General features: G+C 37.6%; 1 protein-coding gene across 1 annotated transcript in view; it reads right to left on the reverse strand.

The window, feature by feature from the left end:
- PLXNA4 (plexin A4) overlaps positions 1–20,729 on the reverse strand; it is a 946,574-nt gene that overhangs the window by 67,249 nt on the left and 858,596 nt on the right. Inside the window, exon 27 of the mRNA XM_077468718.1 lies at positions 4,716–4,815. Within this exon, the coding sequence (XP_077324844.1) occupies positions 4,716–4,815 (100 nt within the window). The remainder of the gene's footprint in view (positions 1–4,715; positions 4,816–20,729) is intronic.

Genomic DNA, 20,729 nt, shown 5'->3' on the forward strand with positions numbered 1-20,729 from the left:
CCGACGGACTTCCGGCGGAGTTCCAACAGACTTTCGAATGGATTTGGCCACACACAAATGGACTAAGTTCGTTAGTTTTGAACGTGATGACGTAAGACTGGACTAAAAGAGGAAGTTCAATAGCCAGTAGCCAATAGCTTCCCTTGCGTCATTGGACCAGCATACAGACGAACGATTTTCCCGATAGGAATTGAGTCAGTCGGACAGATTTGAAACATGTTCTATGTGACCATTTGCCCACACACAATCGGATTGTCCGACGGACTGATTCCGTCGGACCTAGTCTGCCAGAAAGTCCGGTCGTGTGTACGCAGCATTATACACACAAAAGGGACCTTCAATAGCACAGGATCATACAGCTGTACCTCTAGTAATGGTGTGTACATCATCCAATGCAAAACATGTAGCAAAGAATCTTATGTTAGTGAAACAGGAAGGATGTTGCAAACAAGGATGAGTTTGCACAGACATACCATCAAGGAAGATAACGAAGATGTGTTCTACCACCTGTGGGACAACATTTCTCATAACTGGACTGCACTACGGAAGACCTCAATGTCTAAAAATGGAATTTCAAAACTATTCAGGAAAGGAAAACATTTGAACTAAGAATGATAGTTCTATTTGACACAAAAAATAACCACCTGAATTTAGATATGTGTTTTCTCACTCATTATCCAACAGCTTTACACCCCCTCTGTGACTGTCATCCAACCCCCCCCCCCCCCCCCCCATCTATAGATCTACCTCTGTCTTATCTCACTAACTATGCTTGTCTCATTACCATTGTCATGTATATTTGTGTGTCTGTTTGTTTTTGTTTTCCCTCAGAGATTGTCTTCTTTTTTAACATCCTGCTAAAACTTTTGTGAATCCGAAAAATTAGTCAGTGTAAATAAAAATGTATCACGGACAGTACTCAAAAAGGTTTACCCAACACATCCTATGGACAGCAGCTCAAAATAAAATATTGTTCCTTTAATGTTATGAATTCATAAGATTTTAGATGTTGCTATACAGTTGTGTATTATGTGCTGGGCAAAGTATTGAAGTTGTACTTTCAGGATTTACAACAGAATATATAAGAAGCAATGGATCAATATTTTTTTCAGTAGTCTGCTTACCAGACAGTGAGAAAAAGTTTGTTTCAGCCAGCGTGTTAATGTACCAAAGGAGATTAATTGAAAGCATCAGCCAAGCTCCCTGTACAGCTCTGTTGACACCACAAATGCCTCATTACATTCGGTTTTGTAAGTGACATTCTCAGTAAAGAGGTTGGGGGGTTAAAAGCAGAACCTAATGATCCTTCAGACGTTGGTAGACATTGCATGCCAGTAATAACCAGCCTGAACATTTCCCATAATCCAATTCATCATCAACTTAATAGCTGTGGTAAAATTGAAATATTGGCTTCAGTAAAGTACATTATAGCTGATTGCTGTAGGTTACATGTTGCTCCTTGTACTGCTTATTTGCAAAGCTTGTAGATGTCACACTGTGGTTGGCAAACTACAGTTCTATTTTATTTCAGTTGGGGATTAATTATCAAATACATTCAAACCATTTATGAAATTAATTCAATAAATAATTGGCTGGGTAGCTGCAGCAATTTATCAGCAGACCCATTGACCGACAAAGGATACATAGGACATTATGTATGGAAACGCATAGTTACCCACCAAAACCACTAACAAAACTGGGAGCTTCCATAAAATCTCCTCTCAGGCCATGGACCGACAGATATCTGAACAGATCCTGGTTCAGTCAGCAGATGAATCTAGTGTAAGTGTAAGGGTTTTACTTATTTTTCTCTTTAGAAAATGGAACACCTGGCTGATAGTTTCAAAGAAATTATTTCTATTTTTTTCTGGTTATCAGAAGTACTTGTTGCTTCACCACTACATGACTAAATTGTTGCAAACAATGCTTGAATCATCCATATTGCCGCTTGTATATGCCTACCTTGCAGTTTAAACAATCTTAAGAGAAAGTTGCAGATGTTCACACTCATGTTGGTGAACAATCTTAAAAAAAAAGTTTCACATGTTCACACTGTTGCTGTTCTGAATCTACCTTGTCTTCTGGGTATGCTTTCTGCTTCTGAAGATTTAAAGTGATATTAAAGTATCATTTTTTTTATTTCAAAATAACAAACATGTTATACTTACCTGCTCTGTGCAGGGATTTTGCATAGTGCAGCCCAGATCCTCCTATTGTCAGGTCCCTCATCAGCGCTTCTGACCCCTCCCTCCTGCCGAGTGCCCCCCGCAGCAAGCAGCTTGCTATGGGGGCACCTGATCCAAGCCGCTGCTCTGTGTGTCCATTCAGACATGGAGCCAGGGCTCAGGTCCACCCCCTCTCTCTCCTCACTGACTTTGATTGACAGCAGTGGGAGCCAATGGCCCTCTGTTGCTGTCTCAACCAATGAGGGAAAGCCCCCAGACAGCCAAGGCTCTCGTGCAACAGTGCTGGATAGAGATGGAGCTCAGGTAAGTATTAGGGAGTCTGCTGCACACCGAATATTTTTTTATCTTAATGCATTCTATTCTGCAAATAAAAAAACTTCTGCCTTTAGAACCACTTTAACGTTAAATAAGCGTGGAGGCCCTGTGTTGAAAGGTGGAAATTTCTGCAGCAACCGCACCTTTCTACTTTACAAAATACTTGTTAGGCAGAAGATCTGGCTTCTATATGAAATCAAGATTTATACTGACCAGGAATAGACATGCTGTAAAAGTCTCAGATCCTACTTATGTCTATATTTGATTCTGGTTAATGACTCAAAATGTTGAAACCAGATGTCCAGCATGACACCTATAAAACTAAAGCTGGTTATATATGTGTTTTTTTTTCATCCGGTATATAAATGAGGTGGATAGAGGAATCCCCTCCCCATAACCCCCACTTGACATTGTATTTTGATAGTGGGACTGACCACTGTCAGAATACACACAACAGCAGCTCCAAACCAACACAGTTTTCTGGCTTGTCCTTTCACAGAAGTCAATCTAAAGATAGATTTCTGTCCAAACAAAAATCAGTCAGTCCCTGCTGAACTAGCTGAATTTCAATCTGTCTATGGCCAGCTTACCATTCTGAGAAGTAGATCATCAGTGACAAACCCTATAATTCTCTCATGACAGGTGAACTTAAGAAATAAGTTGTTCTTAAGTAAAGCTCTTTCTTCCTATCTCAGATGAATCTCAAAGTAATAACAGAAAAGGACTGGACAGTGTATAAACACATAAGGTCTGTTTTTTTTTATCATCTGTGTCCCATTTGGGAGATTTTCCTCTATTTCCTGTTCTATAGCCAAAATAGGAAGTGAGAGGAAATCCCTCCAAAGAGAAGGAATTCCTTTTTTCATCAGGGTCACCACAACTAGTGTCCCCATTAAGTTTTGTAAAAGAAAAAAAAAAACTGAAAGCTGATTGGTTTATATGCAGAGCTGCACAAGATTTTGCACTATTTAGTTTTAGTAACTCAATGACATTATCTAATCTATTTCCCAGTGTACAACAGAACAAAAAAGACAACAACGTGATAAACATTATGGAATGTACTATGCGTAGTAAAGAAAGTTATTAACTTCCTAACTGCTAGAGCACTGTTAGCTTTTTATAGTTGTCTGTTTCCCAGCTGCAAATTTAACTTCACTTGCTGTCTGGTATAACACTGTTCCCAGAAAGTGAAAGGAAATCTCTATAATGGATAGCAGAAAAACCCGACATGTATTCAAACCTTTACCCATTCTATCCACAACTATAAAAAATTGTTTTCGATGAAGATACACTTTAAAGCTTGTTTACTGAAACATACTAATGAAGTATTTTCCTGCTTCCTACAATCAAACTCAGCTGATCGATCAGTTGTAAAGGACATGAAACTTGTGTTAGACATCATAGTAGCATTTTATATTAAAATTGACATAAGCTGTCCTTCTTATGAGCATTACACAGATATGGTAAGTTAAAGTCGGATAATTTCTACTGTCAAGGTCAATTAATATTCTTGCAAACACAGCCTGGTTTAAGCACCTGATGGGTCGTCTCTTGGCAATATCTGAGTGCCTCTTCTTGGTAATCTAACGTGGCACAACAGACGCAACAAAAGTGTTATAGACACTGGATCTATTACAGATATTAATAAGTATGCGTTTATAAAGGTGTCTTTGCAACTGCAACAACTATAATGGCTGTGTAACTGTTACTGTAAGAAGCAATTTATTGTGAAAACTAGGAAAACTGTTCAGTGTAATAGTGTGTGACAAGCACTGCTGTGATGGGTATGATGTTACATGTTTCTTTCTAGAAATGTACATCATTTATTAAACTCATGCATGCAGCTCAACATATTTGAGTCATCACAACAAGTTGGAGTTTGGCCAAGCTGAATATTTAACCTGCTGTTTCACATTAATAACGTATTTAAATATAACATCATTTATTTAATATATAAAAGAGAAAGCTCAACACAATTCCATAGTAGAAATTCAATTTTATCTTTGTAGTTGTTCCTACCCATTGGGCAAAATCTTCTTGGGTACTAAAAATGACTGCTTGTCATTGATCTTTTACCTTATTAAGCCTTTCTATATGTATTTGATATGCAACAAAAGGACACACTATTTACATATAACAATATATTCAAGTGATACATGTCCCTCCACAATTTATTTTCAACAATTTGTCAAGACAGCAAAAAAATTGTCTCACCATATCTGCTGGCGGAAGTCCTAGATACAGTGGAGTTGTTGACTGCATTGTATTCTGTCACCTGCTTAGACACAAGTGCAACCACTGCACCATCTGGAACCTGATAAAAAGAAGTATGCACACAAATCACTCAGGTGCTAATATATAGTGTGTGGTAAATGACAGTCAATATCTCTTTTTATATACCTAACATGCTGATTTTTGATTTTGACATTTTTAACCATCTAATTTCTTGTTTAAGTTAACTAGGTGTTTTAGGAAAACAAAAATTCTCTAGATTGTCACTTTACATTGGAAAGTGCACTTATAGGCAGTTGGTGTGTCTGATGGGGCATGTTGTATCTTCACCTATCACAATCCTTTTCAATGTTATAAGACAGCTTAAACAGTGGCACTATGGGTGAACCATTGGATCCAGTTGCAATACTTTTCATTTATATGCATTGGACTAAGAAGCAGGTCATGTCCACTGGGTGTGCAGGAATTGTCTGAGAGTGTAAAAGAGCTAAAATTGTAGGGCTACAATGAGAACAGAGAATGTGAAACAAGGTTTTTAACTAATATGGAATGGAGAGACCACAGATCATTGGGTCTGAATCTAGCTTAAATGGGTTGTAAAGCTTCATGTTTTTTCACCTTAATGCATCGTATGCATTAAGTTGAAAAAACACCTTCCACTCTCCGACCCCCACGTTTTACTTACCTGAGCCCCGAAACTCTGTGGGCGCAATCCCGCATTGCTTTCCCCCAGCCCCTAGGATGAGTGATAGCAGCAAAGCCATTGGCTCCCGCTGCTGTCAATCAAATCAATTACGTGGCACACCGTGCCTGCAAGCTAACCCCCTTGGAAGAGCGCTTCACAGAGGGGGGTTAGCTCTTGCGAGAAGGAGCTGAGACAGCTGCAGAGAAACCCTAGAAAATGAGGATCGGGGCCGCCCTGTACAAAACAAACTGAACAGTGGAGGTAAGTATGACATGTTTTTTATGTAAAAAAAAAAGAAAATCTATACAACCCCTTTAATTTATACAGTGCTACAGTTTGAAGGAAAAAGGAAGGAAGAATGTAAGAGAGAAACAAGAGAGAGAAATGAAAGAGAAATGAGATGGATAGATGATAGAAATGGTAAATAGAAATAAAAACCAGAAAAATGATTCCTGAAAATTTATTTTTTTAACTTCCTGCCTTCATGAACCCACCAAGCTTCACGTTTCATCTTACCTTGCTGCATTATTACAGGGCACATTAAAACTGCAGTTCTCAGTGGTCACTGAAACTGAGACATTTTTTATGGGTATTGGAATTTTTCAGTGAAGCAGAAGGACCAAATCAGTTACTTTGCCTAATGTGCTCTTTGGCCCTAATTTATCTCTGCTCCTAGAAGAAATCAGATGTGGTTATTGTAAGCATATGGTGAGGACAACATTATCTTGCATCCATAGCACCAAAAAAACTGATCTCTACTGGAGGACCTTGATATCTACATGGGAATTCTAAAGGCTCTCACACACTGAAAGAAATGCCGGTAATGCTTATAATAGTAAATGCTCCTAGTATTTAGCTGTTATATAAAGGGTTAGGGGAGAATGAGAGGCTGGGCTCCTTTCACCCCATGTGTATAGGTACAATGGTACCTTGCCTGTTTCTTGTAGTTTGGCAAATTATAAGCAGGCCCTCTTTATTAGGACTAATATTTTAAAGTGCCAATACAAATTACTACTTTTCTAAATAGAAATGTATTCAGTTGAATATCAGCACCACTAAATAGAAACGTATTCAGTTGAATATCAGAACCACATCCCAGAGTAAGGTATGCACAAAAAGGAACAAAGTTGGGACTTTGAAGGCGCTGAAAACCTCCCTTTGGAATAACTAGTCTAGTCTAGTATCTGCCACTTCTACTTACCTTCATGTTTTATATCCTATCAATAAATAATTGTTTATGATACTATCATACTAGTGTTTACTGTCACTCGATAAGCCCCACCTTTTCTTGCAGTTACTGTAAGGGCTGAATGACAGACACCACTATATTAATTTAAAACATGTTATTTCAAGCCTCTCTCAAACATATGTTTTGCTTTGGAATAACAAGTCATATGCCATTTAAAAATATAACATTATTTTATTTGATTAGTTAAAATGTGCCTCAAAAGACATAAGACACTACATTAAAACATAATGTACCAGTGTCATACTACTAAGTATTCTGTTTTAATGTAGTGTCTTATGCCTTTTGAGGCACATTTTAACAAATAAAATAAAATAATGTTATTTTTTTAATGGTATATGGATAGTTATTCCAGAGGGAGGTTCTCAGCACCTTCAAAGCCCCAACTTTGTTCCTTTGTGTGCATAAAAATAACTACTTTCTCATTGCTACATGTTTAAGTTTATATTTGTGCTTAAACAATTAATTGCATTATTGTCTGTGAGGAATAACTCCAGGTATTTGAATTAAAATGTTTAATAATTTGTAATGGAAATATCTAAAGTAAAACAATTATTGTTTTCTATAGCAGGCAATAGGATTCTCCCTTTCATTCATTTATGTTTATTGGATATATTAAATGGAAAGCATGCGCCAGAAATCTGTTGCAAACCCAGGCAATTCAGACTGAGCATATGCTAAAAAAAAATAATATGCAGAGATCATTTATCTTGTCTGTGCTTTGGTGTTGCAGTGGATATTTGTATTTCTAAACATGTAACTCAGGGAGAAAAAGAGGAACGAGGAGAAAAAATCTGATTATATGCAAAAAAAAAAAAGAAGAATTTTAGTCACAATTCTATGTAGAAAGGTCGGGGGCTCCTTGATGTTCCTAATTTTTTCAACTTGTAATAAAATGCACATCTACTAGAAAAAATAAATGAACACTGATAAGATGGGTAGTGTAGTGTCTGTACTAGCTTTTTATAACATTAGCTCTGTAAAGTACTCAGTTTTGGTAATATTTAACCACTCCAGCCCCGGAAAATTTGGCTGCTCAATGACCAGGCCATTTTTTGCGATACGGCACTGTGTCAATTTAACTGACTATTGTGCAGTCATGCAACACTGTATCCAAACAAAATTGATATCCTTTTTTCCCACAAATAGAGCTTTCTTTTGGTTGTATTTGATCATCTCTGCGGTTTTTATTTTTTGCACTATAAACAAAAAAAGAGCGACAATTTTGAAAAAAACACAATATTTTGTACTTTTTGCTATAATAAATATCCCCATTTTTTTTTTTTAAAGCTATTTTTTTTCTCAGTTTAGGCCAATATGTATTCTTCTACATATTTTTAGCAATAAAAATTGCAATAAGCATTGATTGGTTTGCGCAAAAGTTATTTTTACTAGTAACGGTGGTGATCATAATTTTTTATCGGGACTGCAACATTATGGCGGACAGATCAGACACTTGTGACACATTTTTGGGACCTTTGACAATTATACAGTGATCAGTGCTATAAAAATGCACTGATTACTGTGTAAATGTCACTGGCAGGGAAGAGGTTAACAGTAGGGGGTGATCAAGGGATTACCTGTGTTCCCTCATGTGTGTTCTAATTGTAAGGGGATGGGACTGACTAGAGGAGATGACAGATCGTTGTTCCTACCTAGTAGGATCACACAATCTGTCTCTCCTCACAGACAAGGGATTTGTGTGTTTACACACACACCTCCCTGTTCTGGTTCTCGAGCCCGCGATCATGTGTGGCCAACAGTCATCGCGACTGCTGGCTATGCACATCGGCACCCCTGCAGAGCAGCGGGTGCGCGCCTCCTATCCCCGCTTAAAGGGCCGATGTACAGCTATGATGGTTCGCTGGGACGTGCTGACCTGCTGCAGTATAATGACGGTGGCTGGTTAGCAAGTGGTTAACAAATATTGCCATTTATCCCCTGGGTAGAAAATGTCAGTTTATAAGCACATAAAAGAAGTTTGTGGAATGTCTATATGTTATACTCATGAAACTGCACCTTGTATGTACATATAGACTAATCCCATGCAAATTGCCTAATGTAACAACATTTTATTTTTATATAGGATTTACAAGCAATTTTGGAAATGCAACAAAAACACAACTTACATTCTCTTATTTTTTGGTGCACAGACCTCATCTAAATAAATCTTACCCTGTGTATTATGCAGCCTAGAGAAAATAAATAACAAGCCCTTTAAGTTGTGTTTTGTATAATTGGTATATTACTTGTGTTGCAGCTTTCCGCAAAAAAAAATATAATTTTAACGACGTTATTTTTATAAACCAAATTAAGTTATCACCAGCCAACAGGATTGTAACATTTCATGTGAAACCATGCACAGGAAATATGAACAATCAAACAGAAATGTCTCAGCCATAATGTGGTGTTATATAGGGAAATGCCAAGATAATAGGCTTCTAAAGCATGTAATTTTGGTGTTATTGCTGCTTAACTGATAATCCCATTGACTGAAAGCAAGAATATAGTTAATCTTGCAAAACTGCTCTGTAGAATTAGGCCTGGTACCTGGGGCTAGCACCCAGCAGGAGCAAGCTTTTACTTCAACTCCTGAACTCTGTAAATACTCTGTGTTTTTATACTCTAGCACACAGTGATTGGTCTTGTGCAGGATATCATTTAAACTGCTCTACCAACAACTGCAACAAGGAGAAAACAGCAGAGAGCACTCTGATAGATCAACAGGATCATGACTACTTTTTTTATAACCTCCAAGAAAAAGGCTCATTGAGAAAAAAAAAAACTTGCTGTCGTCTAATATTTACTATACTAGCCAACATGTGACCATCTGTTGAAAAATATAAAAAGGTAGATAGGGAGTTGCATAGTACTGTTATGAGACATGTGTATATGAGTGTAAATTTGATCGGTATCAAAAGTTTAAATTGTGCCAAAGAATAAGTATAGCTTGTATTAAGTTTATCTAATCTAGATAAAATATTATAGTTATAGTTATAGATAAAATATTATAAGTATTGCGAAATTTCCAAATGGTCACATTTTTAAATATGTGCAATAAAAAAAAAAAATCTGTTTGCTGAATTGTAATTAAATAAAACATGTGTAAACTGTGTAAAATGTAAAATTTAAAAATGTAAAATGTGTAAGTTAAAGTATATGTGAATGTGTTAAAATTAGTTTTAATTAAGGCGGTATTAAACCTAAAAACAAAATTTTATTTTTTTAACCTGTTGATTCAGTCACTAAGTCTGTTATTTTTTAACTTCTTTTAATAGACCACACTGTTCAGGCAAAATAGCATTTAGCGGGTTGAGACAAACCGCGTAACATTGACAGGAGTGCTTACAATGATCAGCCTTTATTCATTTAGGTACAACCTTTACCAAAAGAAAGAAAAAGTTTGCTGTAACTGTCTATAAAATGTTAGCTTCAAATTTGCTTCAAAGGTGTCCGCTTTACTATTTCTTTTTTTTTTTATTAGAAAAATGTTTTATTGTACAAACATTCAGAGTCCATATATGAAAATCTGTCAATCTGTAAATCTGATAGCATTTCACTTTCCAGGCAAGTATACATTCTTCCAAAGTTTGCACATTTCACCAGCATAAACATATCTCATAACCCTTTCACACCTAAGCCTATTTCTGACATTTGTTGCTTACAAGTTAAAATCCATATGTTTTGCTAGAAAAGTATTTAAAACCCCCAAACATTATATCTCTCTATATATATCTATATCTATATCTATATATATATTTATATATCTATATCTATAGATATATATATATATATTTTTTTTTGCATAGACCCTAGAGAATAAAATGGCGATCGTTGCAATATTTTATGTAACACGGTATTTGCGAAGCGGCCTTTCAAACACATTTTTTGGGGAAAAAATACACTTTCATGAATTTAAAAAAAAAAAACCAGTAAAGTTAGCCCAATATTTTTTGTATAATGTAAAAAAGATGATTTTACCCTGAGTAAATAGATACCTAACATGTCATGCTTTGAAATTGCGCACACTCGTGGAATGGCGACAAACTACGGTACCACAAAATCTCCATAGCGACACCTGTAATGGTTATCAGGTTAGCGTTACAGAGGAGGTATTTTGCTAGAATTGTTGCTCTCACTCTGGCAATCACAGCAATACCTCACATGTGTGATTTAAACATTTATGGGCGCAACTTACATATGCGTTTTCTTTGTTGAGCAAGCATGCTGGCATGGCGCACTTTACTTTTTTTATAATTGTTTTTACATTGTCCCTTTAAAAAAAATCTGATCACTTTTATTACTGTCACAAGGAATGTAAACATCCCTTGTGATACTAATAGGTGGTGACAGGTACTCTTTATGGGGGGATCAGGGGTCTAAAAGACCTCTTAAAAGCACTTTGCACTTAAAAGTATGGGGGACCCCAGAAAAGGAGGTTTAGGATCGTTCGGTGCAACACCATTGCACAGAGCACATAAGTATAAGGAAGTGGGCAAAATTAGGTGTGTATAGGCGTAAAAAAAAAAAAATCTATCCACATCAATATTCACATATTGAAATTATTATGCTGAATGCACAAAAGCTACAGATAAGTGTTACCAAGTAGTATGGTGTGTTTATGACAAGACAAGAAAAATGCTAAACCGATGATATTTAAAAATGCTTATACAATATATTTATGTAAAAAATAAAGAAATGAATATAAGGTCACAAAATAATTTAAAAAATGCAAAAGGAATGCATAGCAACATAGTTTATGCCTAAACAAAGAAAATAATAAATATCAAGAAATTAACCTTTGTTTTTACAGTTATAGCCATCAGTCTGAGTGGGGTGTGTGCCTTACACAGGGTAAATTGCCACAAAGACTAGGGAAAAAGGAGTTAATAACCACAATCTATTTTTTTAATAATTACCTTAAAGGGGTTGTAAACCCCCAGGGCCCCCCTTTTACTTACCTGAACCCAGTCTTTCCATCAATGGGGACAAACACATCAGCTCCAGCCAGTGTCTCAGGTCCTCATTGAATAGGATAGCCATTGGCTCCCGCTGCTGTCAATCACATCAAATGACGCGATAGCCGGGGCGGGGTCAAGTCCTGGTGTTTGTGTTAATGGACACAGCAGCAGGACATGGGAGCGTGGCCGCACGAGTGCCCCCAGGGAAAGAGCTTCTCCGTTGGGGCACTCGAGAAGAGGAGGAACCAGGTGCGTTGCGGAGGGACCCCAGAAGAGGAGGATTGAGGCCACTCTGTGCAAAACCCTTGCACATAGGTGGTAAGCATGACATGTTTGTTTTGTTTTTTTTAAATGCGACTTTACAACCCCTTTAACCGCTTGCCGACCAGCCGCTGTCATTATACTGCAGCAGATCTGCTTGATCCTGTGAACCATCATAGCTGTACGTCGAACAAAATACAAAATATTATAAAAATGCCATAAATGCCATACATCTTTCCCCTATTTTGTAGACACTATCATTTTTGTGCAAATCAATTAATATATACGCTTATTGCGATTTTTATTACCATAAATATGTAGAAGAATTCATAATGGCCTAAACTGAGGAAAAAATGTGCTTTCTTTAAAAAAAATGGGGGTATTTATTATGGCAAAAAGTACAAAATATTGTGTTTTTTTCAAAATCAACGCTATTTTTTTGTATAAAACCGCAGAGATGATCAAATACCACCAAAATAAAGCTCTATTTGTAAGAAAAAATGCGCAATTGTCAGTTAAAGTGACACAGTGCTGTATCGCAAAAAAAATTACCTGTTCATTGAGCAGCCAAATCTTCCAGGGGTGAAGTTGTTAATACAGAATCACAAAATTATACTGTAACTTTGATTGCCTATCCATTAATATAAATCAGTAATTATAATTCCAATACACCTCTGGTTGATATTTATTGAATGCTTTTTAATACATGCCTCCCCACTGCACCTATTATAAATTGCACCAGCTGAATGCTGCATAAAAATAACTGCAGCTCTGAATTCATAGGACACATATGCACTATAATTCAATCAAATGCATTTATCCTAGCTGAAAGAAGCTAAGCAGGGATTAAACGTAAGTAAAGATAAAAGTAGAGAAGTATATTTCCAATAAAAATAATAGCAGAGTAGAGTAGTAAAACCTGGCAATGAAACAAACATCACTGAGGAATATTGGATGAACCAATATAATTCATATGTGAAATTACACCAAGAAGAGTAGGGTGTTTTTTTCTGGAGGTCCTATTTTCCCAGCAGTGAGGTATTTAGAGCTCTTCCCTGTGTGCTCCACAAATCAATACTCCCTGGGATAGCTCAAAGGTATAGAAGTATCCCAGGGAGCAATGATGTGCGAAGCACACCTAAATCATCTCAGACAGCTACAGTATAAGGGGGAACTATTCTATACTCAACAGCAATAAAAAAATTAAGTGATATGGGTTGGCAGACTGGCACAAAAATGCCTTTAAAACATGGAAACCATGCCTTAGATTTAAAAATACTCCTTGAATATAAACTTCAGTTTAAACCTAAGAATGTTTACAACTATTATTGTTGCTTGTCTGGAAGACTTAATTTATTATATTGATATATAAGAAGTGTAGTCTACAGCTGATAAAGATTCATGGGCAACTAAGATTAAATATATCTAAACCCAAAAACAAAAATGTGAGATGTTGCAGTACTGACATTTGCTGGCTGAATTAGTTTCCTTTTTTTATTAATTACTTTAACCTAGTAATCCTGACAGTAAAATGCTCTTTGTCAGAGCGTGATGACGCTCTTTCTCTGTATTGTATCTGCAGTTTATTATGCTGTGTACATGCGACCAGACTTTTCAACTGACTTGGTCTGGCGGACAATCCGACGGACTTTGCAGCTGATGTCCACCGGACTTTCAAACAAACGGACTTTGTCACACACGATCACTCCAAAGGTCCGACGGATTCGAACGTGATGACGTAGAATAAGGAAGTTCATAGCCAAACATCTGCTCGGATTTTACTCCGTACCATCCTATTCTATGCACGCTAAGAGATTTTGCTGAACTGGAAAGAGAGTGACCCCCCAAAAATTCAATCTCTGTTTGGTATTGTAAATGTGGAACTTCCCAAATTCAAAATTATATATAAAAATGGAGCATGTCTCAAAAAATGTAATACAGTATGGCAGCCATGGTTGGATGGCTCCGGCTCCTACTGGGGGACAGTCCTATCCTCGCAATTATCCTAAATAGGATGGCACAGGATTGGACTGGGACTGGAGACAGCTGGAGCAGGCTTTATGGTACTAAAGGAAGTAGAAATGATAAGATAGCCAATATAATCAACAGCTATACTGGTGATGAGGATCAGGGTACTTGGACATAAACAGTGGGACGGTGATATGTATGAATGTTGTGTGTGTGTCTGGTATGTTTGTTAAGATTTTGTTATTTCTCAGCTACTTTATCACTGAGGTACCCTTTTGGCGGAGTTGAGATGCATCCTTGCCCCGGCTGCCATGAATCTGGTAGAGGGGAGCTGAACGGTATTGCCCAAGTCTTAAGGATCCAGCTACTTATGCCAGTTCATAAATCGTTATATATGTAAACATAAAGGGTATACAATACAATCTGCATATAATAAGAAGTACTGTTATATTGCTTAATACTTAAGTTGTAAAGTTGAAATTAAAATAAACATCTTTTAAAAAAGGAAGTTCATAGCCAGTAGCCAATAGCTGCCCTAGCGTCGGTTTTAGTCCGTTGGACTAGCACACAGAGGACCGGATTATTAGACCGGACTCAAGTCCATTGGAAAGATTTGAAGCAAGTTGTATTTCTAGGCCCACCGGACTTTTGGGAAGAAAAAGTCCAATGGAGCCCACACATGATCGAATTGTCTGATGGATTCTAGTCCCCCGGACCAAGTCAGGTGAAAAGTCCAGTCGTGTGTACGCGGCATTAGTCCTTAAATTTGGTGTCTGTTTTATTTTTACTTCTTTTTTCTTTTTACCTAGATCCTGTCAATGTTCAACAACATTCACTTTCTGTACAGTATTAATGAAACAGCAATTTTATCACCCCAGGCTGCTCCCCTGTTTTTTGGATTACAAACTTATTTGATTCTCCTTACCTCCATCAATTAGGAAGATAAGGTTGTGTAGTTTTTAGTAGATACCGGTAGCTTTGAAAGCTGACAAGATTGTTTGAGATTTCAGTTCAGTATACAGGAAGTTACATATATATATATATATATATATATATATATATATATATATATATATATATATATATATGTAATAAATAAAAAAAATAATTAATTTCTCCAAATTTATTTAGTCAGTACCTACTCAACTTGACTCTGTATACTCTTCTCTCTCTGTACTGTATCAATAAAAAGTAAACCGCAAAAACAAACAAATAATGCCTTTGGGAGCTGTTAATGTGCAGTTCCAATCTAAATGTGATGTACACACATGTACTACCATGTGACATCACAGGCATGTACAATAGTTGTGCACAAACACAAAATGTTGACGAAAAGGTAGCGATGGGACAAATGCAAACTTGCATGCTTATTTTCCTGATGAATAACCTGCAAAAATACAGTCACCTGCTATATTTTCTGAAAAAAATCGAAGAATATCTGTTTAATGCAATATGATCTGATTTAAAGCCGAGCCCATAAATAATACTGCATCTTTTAAGGAGAATATGCCCTCCATTGCATTGCTAGGTATTAACGCCTGTCTGCGAGATTTCATCACTGATGGTAATCACTTTTTAATCTGCTCTTCCTGTCCCAGATTTCTAGCCCATGCCAGCAGACAACACCCTGACATTTAATTTACTGGTATTGCCAAAAATGCACTCAGGGCTCTTGTTTGAGAGGCTGGTCGGCTTATCTCCAAAATTATTTGCACTTTAATGAACAGAGTGAGATTTCTATCAGGCTTTAGGCTGGCAGAGGCAGCGGACAGACAATGCCAGCAGCAAAAAGGAGAGAGGCCATTTTCTGTGATTGGCAGCTGGGTGACAACAGAAGGCTTATCTCTATTATATAGCAAAGGGCTGTCTGTGCTCCTTTCCCCTTATTTCTGTCCTTGCGCTTCCCCTCTGCCTTTCCATCTTTGGACACGTTCTTGTTTTTAATCTCTGCAAATCCTAAAGGCCGGGTGACCCCTTCATATAGAACTTAAGACAGTACTGTATTTTCAATGTTGTTCCCCTCTACCTGCATCAATAAATTTGTTGGCAGCGTTCATTATAGCATTTATAGATGCAGGTATATATTGTCCAAAAGTAAAGTTTTCCTTAGTTCTAATATTTGCATCTGCTTCGCAGCAGCATTTTTTCTTTTTTTTACATCTATCAAAATAAACCCTTTAACCATGAGGTTAAACATAAAAGTACTACAAATAAATTCATACATGTAATAAAATGAATATGAATCTGAAATATTATACATTGTTAAGGGATAATAAACATAGTTTATATAACCATGATTCTATAATGTGAAATTAAAAACTAAACTAAAAAACCTTCTGTGTGCAGCAGCCCTCCTAATACTTACCTGAGCCCTATCTAGATCCAGCGATGTTGCAGGAGTGTCTCAGCTGCTCGGGACTCCCCTCCTCATTGGCTGAGACAGCAGTGCGGTGCCATTGGCTTGCGCTGCTGTCAATCAAAGTCAGTCAGCCAATAAGGAGAGAAAGAGGGCGGGCAGGCCACAGCTCCATATATGAATGGACACAGGGAGCTGCGGCTCGGCTTGGGTTCTCCCACAGAAAGCTGCCTGCTCTGAGGGGAAATCAATGGGAGGGAGGGGCCAGGAGCACCAATGAGGGACTACTGTATAGAGCATGTAAGTATATGTTTGTTATTTTTAGGTAAAAAAAAGAGACTTTATTATCACTTTATTTTCCACACTTTAAAAGTTGCTGCAAATCTGCCCCTTGATTTTTATAGTATAGTCTAGTTACATCTCACCAATTATTGTACTCTCCTTCCACAATGGGAGATATGTCTTTACTTAACATTAGTATTTGTTGTACAAGTATATGTGCTGCATTGCAATCTACCTTTGAATTGGATGCAGGCAAAAAGAAAAATCTGACATAGCTTCTAACTCCTCCCTGCTCCATCCTGCTCCTATAATGTATACTGAGTTTAAGTCAAGATGGTGTGAGCCTTTGCAAAGTCCATTTGATATGTAGATGTACATCTCCTGGTAATACTCTCTCCTGCAGAAGTGAGCCACTATAGTAATGTCAGTTTTAGTGTGATTAACAGTGAATCTGTGTAGATTAATTCTGTGGTGTAATATTTGTCCACTTTTACTGATATAGAGACCTATGGTGCATTTTGCACACATGATCAGGTATACCAGTCTAGAGAATTTTACAGGAGAAGATGTTACATAGTTAGTAAGGTTGAATAAAGACACCAGTCCATCCAGTTCAACCTGAGTGTCTACAATTATCCCTGTACATTGAACGCTCACATCGGTCCCTACCCTCAAGGAGCCCACAATCCAAGGTCCCCATTCATATACTAGGGCCAATTTTGGACAGAAGCCAATTAACCTACCTGCATGTCTTTGGAGTGTGGGAGGAAACCGGAGGAAACCCACGCAGGCACAGGGAGAACATGCAAACTCCAAGCAGGTAGTGTCATGGTTGGGATACAAACCAGCGACCCTTTTTACTGCTAGGCAAGAGTGCTAACCACTACACCACTGTGCCATCCAGCACATGTCTTGTATTCTGTATTGGTCTGGCAGGCCTTTTAGTGGAACCTTGTAAGTGGAATATATATTCTTGTAGCATGTCCCTTCTGCAGGAGGACTGCAACTGAAGTGGCCTTCACATTATGGTGTGCTAGAAGAATTTAGTTAAAAAAATTGGTGTGGGGGTGTAAATTCATAAGTAAATTAAGCACTCTGGAACAAGGTCTGAACAGAAACAGAAATTGTATATGCCACTATGTTCCTCTGTGAATCATCATCACCCATCAAAGGGAATATACAAAAACAGGAATCCCTATCAATGTACCTTAAACTTGTTAGCACCTCATGTCATTTACTGTATATTTCAAGTTTATGACTTCCATATCTCTTTGTTGTACAAAATGAATGGTTCATATGTGTGAAGAAGAGGCCATTGCACTTCAAATGCTTGTACTACAATCGACTTAGTTAGCCAATAATAGTATCATTTAAAATCCAAATTAGTACTTGAACACTGTAATCAAGAAACACTGGTTTTGAGGATACATGTGTACATATCAGTCAGGAGGCAGTGGCTTACAGGAGCATGTGTTAAATGCATGCTCCCTCTCTTCCTTGGAGAAAAGGGCTCCAAACTTTGTAAACAAAGGGCCAATTTACTGTCCTTCAGACGTTATGGGGATCGAGATATGACCAGTGGAAGTGAAAAATGCTACATTGTCAGTGGGAGTAAACCAAGAATCAGGACTATTGATTCGTGGGTGTAAAAGTAATTCCATAGCACGTGTAGTCAGTAAGATGAATACTGCTCCATTATTGGTACTGGTAAGAACAATAGTAGCACATTGTTGTTGTCAGTGGGGGGGGGGGGGGGCTAGTGCCCCTCTGTTGGTTTCATTAGGTGTAATAGTGCCCCGTCATTGGTGTCAGTGGAAGGAAAAGTAGCAGTGGAAAGAACATGGTCCCAAGGGTCATTTAATATGCAAGCAAAGTGGCCCACAGTTTACAATTAAAGCCGCTGCAATCCCTGTTCCTATTAAAGTGATCATACTTCACAAGAGCTACAGGGTCTGTTGAATTATAAACTATTTAACAGTTTTTTTTAAATCTCAAATTATTTCAATTAATGAGATTTTACTTGATTTTTTGTAAACCTACAGTACATTAAAGACTTTAATACATTTAAATCTTCTGTATTAATACAGGTTAATTGCTTGTAATTATGCCATTTTTCAATCCAAGAAAATGTATAATGACACCTAAGATAAGACATTCATGTTTATCTTTAAACTTTTCATAGTCTAGAAGTATTATGTTTAATCAATGTGCAAATGGAAGAATTATACTTTGCTTAACCCCTCCAGTATTAAGAGTATAGTGGTTGGCTTCAGATTCTTACAGATAAGACAAGAGTATGCCCAAATAGGACTATTAACATGGCACTATTTTATTGTAAAATTATTGATTCTGAACAATCTGCCATGTTGCAACCATTAAAGCAATAGTGACAATTATTTGGTGCTTATCTCAGTTTATGTATTTCTTTAGTTCCTTAGAAAGTTTAATACAGTATATTGTAGCTCACTATCCCTTAGATGTGGTGGCTGCATTGGTTTTCTTCTTTTAGGCCAGGTACCTTTTATGTAAGTATGGAAAAATGATTGTCCAAATTAGGAGAATTAGGAGAATGGGCTAGGGGTGTAAACTGTGTTCCTCCATAGATAATGATGAGTGATTGTTGTCATCCTAAGACAGGAAGTGTTACGCAAAGAAAAAAAAAAGGAGAAAAAAGCCTGGAAAAGGGAAACTAATACAACTATTACATCTAAGGGCTGATACGATGCAATGCATTAATACTTTTTTTTTTGTTCTTGGTTTTATATATTATGTAAAGTATGTATACAGAACCTGCAAGGGATCACAGTGATTCTGCACGTTGGGGAACCCCCAGAGAGAAGTTGTATCTATATATATATATATATATATATATATATATATATATACATACATTATCTCACAAAAGTATACCCCTCACATTTTTGTAAATATATTATTATAGCTTTTCATGTGACAACACTGAAGAAATTACACTCTTCTACGATGTAAAGTATTGAGTGTACAGCTTGTATAACAGTGAAAATTTGCTTTCCCCTCAAATAACTCAGCACACAGCCATTAATGCCTGAACCGCTGGTAACAAAAGTTAGTACAGCCCTAACTGAAAATGTCCAAATTGGGCCAAATTAGGCATTTTCTCACCTGGGTGTCAAGTGACTAGTTAATGTTACAAGGTCTCAAGTGTGAATGGGGAGCAGGCGTGTTAAATGTGGTGTTATCCCCTCTCTCATACTGGTCACTGGAAATTCAACATGGCACCTCATGGCAAAGAACTCTCTAAAGGATCTGAAAAAAAGAATTGGTGCTCTACATAAAGATGGCCTAGGGTATAAGAAGATTGCCAAGATTCTGAAACTGAGCTGCAGCATGGTGGCCAAGACCATACAGTGGTTTAACAGGACAGATTCCACTTAGAACAGGCCTCACCATGGTCGACCAAAGAAGTTGAGTGCACATGCTCAGCGTCATATCCAGAGGTTGTTTTTGGGAAATAGACATATGCGTGTTGACAGTCTTTATGCAGAGGTTGAAGGGGTGGGGGGTCAGCCTGTCAGTGCTCAGGCTATAGGCTGCACACTGCATCAAATTGGTATGCATGGCTATTGTCCCGTAAGGAAGCCTCTTCTAAAGATGATGCACTAAAAAGCCTGCAAACAGTTTGCTGATATGGATTACATGTCCTGTGGTCTGATGAGACCAAGATAAACATATTTGGTTTAGATGGTGTCAAGTGTATGTGGGGGCAACCCGGTGAGGAGTACAAAGACAAGTGTGTCTCTTGCCTACAGTCAAGCTTGGTGGGGGGGAGTGTCATGGTCTGGGGCTGCATGAGTGATGCCATCACTGTGGAGCTTCAGTTCATTGAGGGAACCATGAATGCCAACATATACTGTGACATACTGAAGCAGAGCATGATCCCCCACTTAATAGACTGGGCCACAAGGCAGTAGTTCCACATGATAACGACTCCAAACACACCTCCAAGATGACCACTGCCTTGCTAAAGAAGCCGAGGGTAAAGGTGATGGACTGGACAAGCATGTTTGCAGATCTAAACCCTATTGAGCATCTGTGAAGCATCATCAAATGGAAGGTGTAGGAGCGCAAGGTCTCTAACATCCACCAGCTCCGTGATATCATCATGGAGGAGGAGAAGACGACTCCAGTGGCAACTTGTGAAGCTTTGCTGAACTACATGCAAAAAAAGAGAGTTAAGGCAGTGCTGGAAAATAATGGT

This window comes from Lithobates pipiens, unplaced genomic scaffold (genome assembly GCF_037356315.1).
Source record: "Lithobates pipiens isolate NorthernLeopardFrog02 unplaced genomic scaffold, aLitPip1_a1.2 Scaffold_8, whole genome shotgun sequence".
In the NCBI taxonomy this organism is placed as follows: Eukaryota; Metazoa; Chordata; class Amphibia; order Anura; family Ranidae; genus Lithobates; species Lithobates pipiens.